The 13,186-nt window shown below is 38.0% G+C and overlaps 1 protein-coding gene across 2 annotated transcripts in view; it reads left to right on the top strand.

Moving 5' to 3' along the window:
* Positions 1–10,833, top strand: part of caska (calcium/calmodulin-dependent serine protein kinase a) — a 240,132-nt gene extending 229,299 nt beyond the window's left edge. For both annotated transcript variants that reach the window (XM_063005494.1, XM_063005493.1), the window contains 5 exons: positions 5,735–5,815; positions 5,916–5,996; positions 6,092–6,294; positions 8,079–8,162; positions 10,121–10,833. In XM_063005494.1, the coding sequence (XP_062861564.1) occupies positions 5,735–5,815; positions 5,916–5,996; positions 6,092–6,294; positions 8,079–8,162; positions 10,121–10,297 (626 nt within the window). In that variant the 3' untranslated portion in view covers positions 10,298–10,833. The remainder of the gene's footprint in view (positions 1–5,734; positions 5,816–5,915; positions 5,997–6,091; positions 6,295–8,078; positions 8,163–10,120) is intronic.
* Positions 10,834–13,186: the final 2,353 nt, after the last annotated feature.

Raw genomic sequence — 13,186 nt, 5'->3', positions numbered from 1 at the left:
AATTGTAATGAACAATTGGAATCAATGTTTTATATGCTGTTGTATGTACAGTATATTGTGTATATGGAACAGTGGTTTCTTTGCCAATGTCTAAAAGAAAACCTAAACTGTCACCTTATACTGTGAAGAAATTTGACAAGCTGGTCATATTTAATCCAGTAACAATCAAAATAGACCTTACATAAATTAAATGTGGATAGGACATATGTTTTAGTGTCCAGAGTCAAGCAAGCTGTAAATGATAATGTACTTAAATGGCTGCCTTGCGAAAACAAGAACCTGCTTTGAAAAAAATAACCTAAAGCTTGATCAAAGTTTGTTGTTGTTTACAAAGGGAAAAAAAACACCTTCTCAAGCCTTCTTTTGTGGTCAAATTGTGAGACACTTATTATCTTATTATCTCCATTGCGGTGATATAAATGTTAATATAGGATTACCTCAAAATTCCTTAGTCCTTCTGATAAACTTTTAAAAGTTTTAAAATCCTCTATACATTTTAATTGGGTCCCAAATTTGAAGACTGAATAGGTCATGCACCATTACCTTAATTTTGTAGAAACCAATCTTAGGTTATCTTGGCGTTATGTTTAAGGTTGTTGTTGACAATAAGTCAGTAAGAATAAATTCAATTTTAGTAAGTTTTGTAACATCACTCCATGTGTTTTTAATTGAATGACATGTAATACCCCATTACTGTTCACAGAGAAGCCACCACATAGCATAATGCTCCCAACTCCATAGTTTAGCACTGGGTAAGCAGTTGTTTCAGCTGCTTTCAGATTGTCATATTTAAGTAAATGCTGGTTTCTTTCCTACATTATCACTAGTCCAGGAACATGCTCTTTGGACAGTTTGTGATTTCATGAACTTTAAACTTGAGGATCATTATTTTTTTATTTGCAGTGTAAATATCTAAACATTATATTACATATAAACAATATTTCAGCATTTTCAGTGTTTGAAAACTTAAACTGCTTTGTATAACCTATTAATTTTTAGTATTAAACTATAATACATAAAAACAACACTTTCAGCCTGACGTTTGTCAAGACAGTTAAAGACAGAATTTCCCAGTGTAGATTTGTTAAACTGGATGTTAATGTAGTGTAATGGTTTGGTAAAAGGCAGTAAGACCATGGGGAACACTATGGCTAAATCCTGGTGCAGACACTTTGACAGCAGAGCTCAGCTCATATAATCCTCTCTGAGCACTCCTACTATACTGCCTCTGGCTGACACATAAAGGAGGGGGAAGAGCTGTTCAAAGATTTATGCCCCAACTGTTAAGTCATTTAATCCCCCTGTCGAGCTACAGTACAGTAATACAGTGGTAAACATGCCTTTGTCCCATTTTTGTGTTGCAGACATCAAATTCTAAATTTGTCCATATTAATAGTTGTTCAATGAAAAAATTGGAAACAATGTTGTCGTACTTTGTCAGTTATATAAAGGTTCAAGAGAATTAACAAATCCTTTGTTTTTTAAAAATTTACAAAATGTTTTCTGGAGATGGGGTTGGTATGTCTGAAATTTAAAAATTATGCAAAATATGGCGGCTTTTAAAAATATTCAATTATTAGACCAACAGAAAGAAGAAAAAAGCCCCTGTTCCATCTTTCTTTTTGTCCATCTAATCAGCAACAATTTGCAGGTTTTGAAGCCAGGCTACTTTCTTGCACAGAAACCTCTACAGCAGTGTTGTTGACTGTGAATTGATTTGCTTGACTGTTTTAGCAGATTTCAACTCATCAACTTAAGACCTTTTTTGTGATTTAAGCCAATTTTCTCTCAGCATAAGTTGATGGTTTGTTAATCTGAATTAATTATCTAAGTTTCTGTTTGTACATTTCTGAAACAGCAAATTATCAAAATACCTACAATAAATGTATAAATTACCCTGATCAGCCATAACAATAAAACCACCTCTTTATCAGCTCCACTTACCATATAGAATCACTTTGTAGTTCTACAATTACTGACTGTAGTCCATATATTTCTCTGCATGCTTTGTTAGCCCCCTTTCATGCTGTTCTTCAATGGTCAGGACTCTCCCAGGACCACTACAGAGCAGGTATTATTTGGGTGGTGGATCATTCTCAGCACTGCAGTGACACTGATGTGGTGGTGGTGTGTTAGTGTGTGTTGTGCAGGTATTAGTGGATCAGACACAGCAGCGCTGCTGGAGTTTTTAAATACCATGTCTGCTCACTGCCCACTCTATTTGACACTCCTACCCAGTTGGTCCACCTTGTAAATGTAAAGTCAGAGATGATTGCTCATCTATTGCTGCTGTTTGAGTTGGTCATCTTCTAGACCTTCATCAGTGGGCACAGGACGCTGCCCACGGAGCGCTGTTGGCTGGATATATTTTGGTTGGTGGACTATTTTCAGTCCAGCAGTGACAGTGAGGTGTTTAAAAATTCAATCAGCATTGCTGTGTCTGATCCACTCATACCTGTGTCTGATCCACTCATACCAGCACACCACCACCATGTCAGTGTCACTGCAGTGCTGAGAATGATCCACCACCCAAATAATACCTGCTCTGTAGTGGAGCTGATAAAATGGACAGTGAGTGTAGAAACAAGGAGGTGGTTTTAATGTTATGGCTAATCAGTGTAATTGTCTTTGGACAAGGAAGTACATGGTGTGACCAAAGGATGTCCACAAGTGTGGATTAATTAAATTACTTACTTGCGAATAGCTGTATAAGCAAATAATTAAACAGTTGCAAGGAATTTGGACATTTTACCATCTACAGTCCAAAACATTATTACAAGATTAGGATATTGCCCTGTGATGGACTGACAACCTGTCCAGGGTGTTCTCTACCTTTCACCCAGTGAATTGAACAGATCCTGAATAGAATGAATCGGTGGAAAAACATTTTAAAATGATTGAGGCCTCTGTGATCCTGGAAACACTCAAAGCCTTAAATATTGTTTGATATTATTGCCCTGAATGATGCCTTGCCACAATCTAATTGTGGAGGTACACAGACAGTTCATTGTTTAAGGCTTGTTTTTTGTCCTGACATTGTAGTGTAAATTGTGGGCTCTTATAGATCCAGGTGTGTGCCTTTCCAAACTATGTCCAATCAATTAAAATTGCAACATTTGGATTAAGTTTAAGACAGGTTATGGGTAATTAAATCAAATAGGATGCACCTGTCACAGCAAGGCATCTCAATACTTTTGTGAAATAGAGGTTTTAGTTTATTTTTATTTTTATTATACATTTTGAAAACGTTTTAAAAATGTTTTTACTTTTTCTTTGTATGTGATTAAGGGAAGATGGATGGGTGACATGGTAATTGTAGCCATTTAAAATCAAATCCACAACACCATTTAAGCGGTCTAAAAAGCAACATATGTTGACTACATATTTTCAGGGATAATAATGATTGTTTTAGCAAAAGCCAAAAAAAAGCCAAAGCCAAGTCACATTCTGCATGTTACTATAGCATGGCTTCGTAGTAAGAGAGTGTAGGCACTATATTGGCCTACGGTCTCCCATTGAAAACGTGGTGCATTATAAAGCACAATTTACAGTAGAGCCCCAGATTGTTTAGCAGCTGTGTTAAGTAAAGTGTTAAATTAAGCAAGATGGAAAAATTATTATAGAATAATTTTAAAAGAAAAGGTGATGTAACAGTGGAAAGCATGCCTGTGTCTAACCTTTTTTGTGCATTTTTGTAAAAAAAAAAAAAAAAAAAGGTTGCTTGCTAAAATCTGCTGAAATTTTATTCCAGATTTTTTTTTATAAGTGGAGGATTCTGCAGCCAGCAATTGTTTTTATTACAGTTTCTCCACCAATGCTGATGGATGCCAGAGCTTATAGCTGCGTTCTCAGACAAGCATAATAAATATAACATTTCAGACACGTCACATTTGTGTTTCATTGTAATTATTTATAATTTGCTTGAAAAGTGCATACAGACCACTTTCACTTTTGAGCTGTCTGGATGGCTGCAATGCAAAGTCATTCATGTTGTTCTCTATGTTAAGTCAGTGCTGTGTCAGAGCTTTAACTAAGTACCATTGTTTTCTGTTCACTAATGTTTTGTATCTATGCTGCAACTCACTAATCCCCTGTCCATTTTTATGCTGTCTCTTACCAATGGCTTCTGTGCATGTAAGTAAAGTGATCATCCCTCTTTTTATTTGAGTGGTTTAGGTGTTCCCTGATGTTAATCTTGGTTTGTTTCTGTTGTGGAAACAGCAGAGAACAAAGCTCTGAAACCAGACGCTATGCTGCTTCAGTGTGCTCGCATGTGTGCTTCCTATTACTGGCTTATTTTGGCATGTTTGTTGGGTCACATCTTGTTACTTATTCAGTTATACATTGATATCATTTTGCTTTTATACACTAAAATAAAGTTTACAGTCAGAAACACATTATAGCAACTTACAATTATTTGTAGCATATGCTGAATCATTTAACATAAATCATTTATAATATCTATTTGGAGAGGCAGCAGAGGAGCTCACTTTACATGACGGCTGGAGATGGTAGATGGTCAGCTCTTGTTGCGCACACTCCATCAGCATAAGTGTACTTGATATCACCCTCTTGGCATATTTCTACTGCACAGTTACAAAGGAAAAACTACCCTGCATTTACATTATGTGGTTACTTTTCCCTTAAAGTTCCTACCATAGGGTCAGACCTCCTTTCCCCCAACATTTTATGTACATACAATATGGTAAGAAGTATGCAGTAAGTGAAGGCATTTTCATGATTTAAAAGTTTTGTGTAACAATTTAAGCCATTAAATACCGTTAAATAATGTTTTACAGACTCATACATAGAATGCTCAAGAAATACTGTATCTACACACCTCAGTGTTACTTTTTTTTTAGAGGTAATTTTAAGGATTATAGGATTAAAGAATTTATGATTACACATGAATATACAATTTGAAAATGCCCACTGTCCTGCTGTAGCCACCCTATAATAGCAGGCTGATCAGCAGCTTATATTTATTGCCGGCAAATATAAGTGGGATTTCAGTCATTTGCATTGCTGTATTGTCAATGGTGAAGTTAATAAAATACATTTATTGTATTTGGTTTAGCAACAAAGGTGTTTGAAATAAACCACCATCTATTTTGGATCTCAAAGAACAAAATAGATGGTAAAATTAAATATACCATATATATATAAATATATTTGTATTTAATGTATGTTCTGATGTACATAGCTAACAATTGTGTAGTTATGTTCCAGTACAAATCTCAAGTATTTTAGGCTAACACAATTTACCAATATATTTAAATATACAGTATGTTCCAATACATTTGTCACATTTTATAAAACTTGACTTTTGCTCTGTAATTTAAAAAATGCCCAAAAACAGCACACATTATTGCATAAATATTTTTGTTTCAGAGGGTGATCAAGTATTTAGCAAAGAAAAAGAGTACATATGAAAATAACAAAAACACTGATTTTACTTATTTAAAAGCAGTAACAAATTATAGGAGTTTTAAAAGCTCAGGCTCCTGGTAATCAGTACCCAGAAAAGTGCATCATGGTTTTATTTGTTACAATATCATATCAAGTCCAATATTATTGCAGTATTTTTATTTTGTTATCCTATGCAGTGTTGAAAAATTACCAGATGACACGGTGGGGCATGAGGGCACAAGCATGTCAGCAGAACTAGTCTAGTGCCTCAAATCATGCTCCCTCAAGGTTTTGACTCTAAGGTTTTTCCTTTTTTATATTACAGTTTTTGACCAACTAGATCTCGTCACATATGAAGAGGTAGTAAAGCTGCCAGCCTTTAAAAGAAAAACACTGGTGTTATTAGGTATGTCTGACATTTTTATTTTTTTAAATACAAGGATAAAAGTGAGATTCACAAATGAAACCATGTCAAAGCATTTCTATTTGCTATTCATCGTGTGTAGGAGCTCATGGTGTTGGCAGGAGACACATCAAGAACACACTCATTACTAAACACCCTGACAGATTTGCTTACCCCATTCCACGTGAGACATCTTATGTTTGTCATTTTTAACTATCTTAACTAAATTGAAATTATTTCAGTTAATTCTAAAACGTTCAAAATTGCCTTTACTTATAGACACGACCAGGCCTCCCAAAAAAGATGAAGAGAATGGCAAGAACTATTATTTTGTATCACATGATCAAATGATGCAGGACATCGCCAACAATGATTACCTGGAGTACGGCAGTCATGAGGATGCCATGTATGGTACACGGCTGGAAACGATACGCAAGATCCATGAGCAGGGCCTCATATCGATACTGGATGTAGAGCCACAGGTAACTGCCACAATTTTTTGGGTATTTAAATAATGTACTTAAGATGCTAGAACTTGGCTGTTTAAAGGAAAATACAAATAAATATGACAACATTTTTAAGTTTGAATAAAAAACAATTGATAGGGGATTTGTATTTTAAGGCCTATAGATTTAAACACATGTCACCTGAGCATGGCAATCAAAACCATGGACAGTAATAAGGAATTGGCCCCACTTTGCTAATGAAACTTGATTTCAGTCATTTGCATTGCTGTATTCCTAATGGTGATCTTAATAAAAATGCATTTATTGTACTTGGCTTAGCAACAACAGTGCTGGCATTTAGTATGGTTGGGATCTTTTTTGATGAGGCCTGCTTGCAATTTGCTAATTGTTAACGGTGTACAGATGTAATATCATGCTAAAACTAAAATTCCAAGGGCTCTGCCATGCTTTACACCACTCTAGCCATGATTTAAAACTGTCTATGGTAATACACACGGATCAGCCATAACATTAAAATCACCTCCTTTTTTCTACACACACTGTCCATTTTATCATCTCCACTTACCATATAGAAGCACTTTGTAGTTATACAGTTACTGACTGTAGTCCATCTGTTTCTCTACATACTTTTTAACCTCCTTTTACTCTGTTCTTCAATGGTCAGGACCACTACAGAGTAGGTATTATTTGGGTGGTGGGTCATTCTCAGCACTGCAGTGACACTGACATGGTGGTGGTGTGTTACTGTGTGTTGTGCTGGTATAAGACACAGCAGCGCTGATGGAGTTTTTAAACACCTCACTGTCCCTGCTGGACTGAGAATAGTCCACCAACCAAAAATATCCAGCCAACAGCGCCCCATGGGCAGCATCCTGTGCCCACTGATGAAGGTCTAGAAGATGACCAACTCAAACAGCAGCAGTAGATGAGTGATTGTCTCTGACTTTACATCTACAAGGTGGACCAACTAGGTCTAATAGAGTGGACAGTGAGTGGACACGGTATTTAAAAACTCCAGCAGCACCTCTGTGTCTGATTCACTAATACCAGCACAACACACACTATCACACCACCATCATGTCAGTGTCACTGCAGTGCTGAGAATGATCCACCACCCAAATAATACCTGCTCTGTAGTGGTCCTGGGAGAGTCCTGACCATTGAAGAACAGCATGAAAGGGGGCTAACAAAGCATGCAGAGAAACAGATGGCCACAGTCAGTAATTGTAGAACTACAAAGTGCTTCTATATGGTAAGTGGAGCTGATAAAATGGACAGTGAGTGTAGAAACAAGGAGGTGGTTTTAATGTTATGGCTGATCGGTGTATGATGATATTAGGATTGGTTGCAGCTGCCATACCATGTTAATAGGATCAATTAAAACTCTAAAGTGCAGTTTAAAAGTTTGAAGTCAAGTGTTACAACCAAGGACAAAAATGTATTATTACCCACTGTGCACTTTAGCACTTGGTGGTATTGTTCTCAAAGCTTTTGTTGTATACTGCCTCACAGCTGAGGTATTGTTCCTCCTATATGTTCCCGCTTCACAATGACAGCATTAATAAGTGACCAAGGCAGCACTGTAAAGGAGCAATTGACAAACTGACTTGTTGTAAAGTGGGAAGTATAGAACAGTACATGATTCATGTCACTGAGCTTTTTAGTGTGATCTATTTAGTGTGACTGCCAACATTAGTCTTTGGAGATCATATATCCACACAAATGTCTTTAAAAGTCCTTAAACTGAATTTGAACACCTTAATGAATCCTGTATATTCTCTTGCTCTTTGTGTTTCCAGGCGCTGAAGGTCTTGCGGACAGCAGAGTTTGCTCCTTATGTAGTTTTCATTGCAGCCCCTACAATTACACCGGGCATGAATGAGGTAAGATACAGAGGTTCTCCGTGTCTGTCCCAGTGTCACCAGTGAAAAAATGTTTTTGTACCCATCAGTTCAGCTCGTTTTGTTTCTCGTTTTGTTTTTGCATGAATGTGCAATGGCTTGTGTTTTGATTTTTCCATTCCTTTTGATTTTTGCATTGCTTTCCACTGCACTCAGATACCCAGGTGGTGCAGGACATTACCTGTAAGTATGATCAAAAGTCAGCCATGTAAATGTAGTTGTTAGGATTTGTACTTTACACTTTATAAAAGACCCAAACCATACCCCAAGCAATTTAATTAATAATTTTTTTTATTAATGTTAATATTTCCAAATACTATCTTTTTTCTGGGGGCAGTTATCCCCTTTTTCTCACAATGATTTCCGATTCTAAGAGCCGCCGAATGTAACATTCAGAATGTCAGCACACTTGCAGTAACTGGCTGCTTCTTTTTATCTGCTAGTAACAGATTCGCACAGAGCCACACTATTCCCTCCTTTGTTTTTTGCACGCATGCAGACTCCTCGATCAGCCAGCAGAAGTATCCATTTGATGGACAAACATCTCTGTAGTGCTTCATAAATCAGGCCTATGTAGCAAAACAGAAGCCGCTGTTAAGTACAAGACATGACAGCTCGTTTGGAGTTTGCTAAATGACATGTAAAAAAAGATTATCTGGTCTGATGAAACAAAAGTTGAAAAACAGACACTGCTTACAGCAGGTTATGTGTAATCCTTACAGGGAAACATAGTGGTGGCAGCATTATGTTATAAAAGTGTTTCCAGAGCACACTCAGACTGGGGCAACAGCCTTTAACATTCAGAACACACTGGTGTGGCTTAGGGTCATGGAATTTCCTTGGGTGGCCAACACAAAGCACAGACTTAATCTATTCAGTCATCTGCGGAGAGACCTGAAGACAGTAGTTTACAGACTCTTGGCATATAATCCAGTGGCAAGTAATTGCTGCCAAGGGGCTTCCACAATGTATTGAATAAAGGGTCTGTATATTTTTGTAAATAAGAGTTTATTTAATTATAATTAAATAAACTAAAACACTTTTATACACAGTTATACCCATCCAAAGCAAATCCATAGCAGTGTAAAATGTGCAAGTCAAGGGATGAATACATTGTACCTGTGCATAAATGAGCTGACATCTGCATACACAATTTAGTCAAATGTACTGTGTGTATGAATTCACATATATCCCTGCAGCTTTGACAGAATAACAGAGTTATATTAACCCTGGAACCCATATTGTCATTGATGCAAAGCACCAATATATAAAAAAACAAATACAATTCAGTAGCTTTTATTTGTAAAGAAATGACAAGAACACAGACAAAAAGGGCAGGTCAGTGTTACAGAAGTACCAACCAACAATCACAGCATATTATAACAATATTATAGCTTTCTCGTTCCATGGTTACATAAATGTCATTGTTATAGAAGTGAAAGGACTTACATTTTTGAAGTTTTTATTAGGAGGGCAGGCAACCTAAAGATAACAGGAGGTAGATTTAGTGCTAAAGAATGTTAAAAACAAAACTGTTACTACATTTTGTCAAATCACACAACTTTTGTTTATGGTTTCTCCACATGGTAATACTAATCCATCTCAATGTCATGGTGGGTTTTTTTCTCCAGTATTTTCTTCACTGTTTTCTTACCTCACCACACTTATCATCTCTTACGTACTGTCATGTTACCATATTATTATATTTTTTTAATGACACAAAAAGACACAACACATCATAGATGTTTCTTATCATTTGTCAGAATATACTTCAGGAACCTCTTATTAATATTAGTGCTTAATTGGAAAGATTTAAAAACAATACATATTGCAATAATTGTTGCTCTGTTATTCCTTGCAATAACATTCCTCTGCTTAAGTTTCCTCCACATATTTTTGTCTCTTCCACTCTTTCTCACTCCCTGTTTTTCCATCTGCAGGATGAGTCACTGCAGCGACTGCAGAAGGAGTCGGAGATCCTCCAAAAGACCTACGCACATTACTTTGACCAGACCATCATCAACAACGAGATTGATGAAACAATCCGACACTTGGAGGAGGCTATAGAACTGGTGTGCACTACTGCACAGTGGGTTCCTGTGTCCTGGGTCTACTAAACACCAAGAACTATTACCAGACCTCACCTCAAAACCCAGACTGTATAAAACAACTTTGCAAAAAGAAATTACAAATGAACATTAAAAAATAAGAAGGAAAAAAATATAATTTCCTGGAGAACAAACATCCGCCAACTTTGATATGTCTTCATACCTCAGTGCATATGTCCCAGTCTTGGTTCATCAGACTACATAGATATGTTTAAAAAATACAGTTCTAAATGTTGTCATTTCTTTATGTATAGGAAACAGCATTTTTGTGGTTTACGTTGAAAGGGACCGTATTCTTCTTATCCAGTGTTTATCTACTGAAATAGGTCTGCTCAGGTCATGTTCACAAAGACATTTTTACACCTTGTCTGAAAGTGCATTGATACGCATTAAAATGCAGTAACAATTGGAATTCATTTTTAGCCAGAGATTCATTGTCATACATCTCTTACTGTAGATTAATTTTTAGCCAGAGATAATTGTTTCAACATTGTGAAATATTTTAAACTGCATAATAAAGCACATACTATGTCATTTTTAAAATAGTAACAGTACTTGTGGTATCTTGTACAACTGTTAGTTTGTATGTAGTAACATAACATTTGGCAGAAATTCAGAGATTCATATATGCAACTGGTTTCAAATTTAACAGCTTATAAAAATATGAGGTTAATAGGCACCCAGGTGGCGCAGTGGAATATTCTGCTATCACACCAGTGCCGAGATTCTCGTTTGAAACTTGGCTGGTCACCATCTGGCGGGCATAATTGGCAGTGCCTGCAGCAGATACTAATTGGCCACTTTATTTGCTAGGGCGGGACGATCGGACTATGTATGGGTGGGATCTTCATACGCTGTGTAAGAACCCTGATTGGCAGAAGAGACGCCTGCAGGAAGAGGAGGGCTGTGCACGTGTCGGAAGAGGCGTGGGCAGCAACATGCTCTCCTCGGATGCAATCGGTTATCCCTCAGCTGCGGAAGACAAGTTGACTGTGCTAAATCAGCAGGAAAGTCCATCTATTTCTCTGCATGCTTTTCTAGCCCCCTTTCATGCTGTTCTTCAATGGTCAGGACCACCACAGAGCAGGTATTACTTGGGTGGTGGATCATTCTTAACCCTGCAGTGACACTGACATGGTGGTGGTGTGTTAGTGTGTGTTGTGCTGGTATGAGTAGATCAGACACAGCAGCCCTGATGGAGTCCACTCTATTAGACACTCCCACCTAGTTGGTCCACCTTGTAGATGTAAAGTCAGAGACGATCGCTCATCTATTGCTGCTATTTGAGTTGGTCATCTTCCAGACTTCATCAGTGGTCACAGGACGCTGCCCCCAGGGTGCTGTTGGCTGGATATATTTTTGGTTGGTGGACTATTCATTTGCTCTTGTCTCTGCATTACTAAGATATATATATATATATATATATATATATATATATATATATATATACATACAGTGTATCACAAAAGTGAGTACACCCCTCACATTTCTGCAAATATTTTATATCTTTTCATGGGACAACACTATAGAACTAAAACTTGGATATAACTTAGAGTAGTCAGTGTACAACTTGTATAGCAGTGTAGATTTACTGTCTTCTGAAAATAACTCAACACACAGCCATTAATGTCTAAATAGCTGGCAACATAAGTGAGTACACCCCACAGTGAACATGTCCAAATTGTGCCCAAAGTGTCAATATTTTGTGTGACCACCATTATTATCCAGCACTGCCTTAACCCTCCTTGGCATGGAATTCACCAGAGCTGCACAGGTTGCTACTGGAATCCTCTTCCACTCCTCCATGATGACATCACGGAGCTGGTGGATGTTAGACACCTTGAACTCCTCCACCTTCCACTTGAGGATGCGCCACAGGTGCTCAATTGGGTTTAGTCCATCACCTTTACCTTCAGCTTCCTCAGCAAGGCAGTTGTCATCTTGGAGGTTGTGTTTGGGGTCGTTATCCTGTTGGAAAACTGCCATGAGGCACAGTTTTCGAAGGGAGGGGATCATGCTCTGTTTCAGAATGTCACAGTACATGTTGGAATTCATGTTTCCCTCAATGAACTGCAGCTCCCCAGTGCCAGCAACACTCATGCAGCCCAAGACCATGATGCTACCACCACCATGCTTGACTGTAGGCAAGATACAGTTGTCTTGGTACTTCTCACCAGGGCGCCACCACACATGCTGGACACCATCTGAGCCAAACAAGTTTATCTTGGTCTCGTCAGACCACAGGGCATTCCAGTAATCCATGTTCTTGGACTGCTTGTCTTCAGCATACTGTTTGCGGGCTTTCTTGTGCGTCAGCTTCCTTCTGGGATGACGACCATGCAGACCGAGTTGATGCAGTGTGCGGCGTATGGTCTGAGAACTGACAGGCTGACCTCCCACGTCTTTAACCTCTGCAGCAATGCTGGCAGCACTCATGTGTCTATCTTTTAAAGCCAACCTTTGGATATGACACCGAACACGTGGACTCAACTTCTTTGGTCGACCCTGGCGAAGCCTGTTCCGAGTGGAACCTGTCCTGGAAAACCGCTGTATCACCTTGGCCACCATGCTGTAGCTCAGTTTCAGGGTGTTAGCAATCTTCTTATAGCCCAGGCCATCTTTGTGGAGAGCAACAATTATATTTCTCACATCCTCAGAGAGTTCTTTGCCATGAGGTGCCATGTTGAATATCCAGTGGCCAGTATGAGAGAATTGTACCCAAAACACCAAATTTAACAGCCCTGCTCCCCATTTACACCTGGGACCTTGACACATGACACCAGGGAGGGACAACGACACATTTGGGCACAATTTGGACATGTTCACTGTGGGGTGTACTCACTTATGTTGCCAGCTATTTAGACATTAATGGCTGTGTGTTGAGTTATTTTCAGAAGA

The sequence above is a fragment of the Trichomycterus rosablanca genome, chromosome 12, assembly GCF_030014385.1.
Source record: "Trichomycterus rosablanca isolate fTriRos1 chromosome 12, fTriRos1.hap1, whole genome shotgun sequence".
In the NCBI taxonomy this organism is placed as follows: Eukaryota; Metazoa; Chordata; class Actinopteri; order Siluriformes; family Trichomycteridae; genus Trichomycterus; species Trichomycterus rosablanca.
The sequence above is the reverse complement of the archived record's forward strand: the minus strand, read 5'-3'. Positions and strand labels throughout refer to the sequence as shown.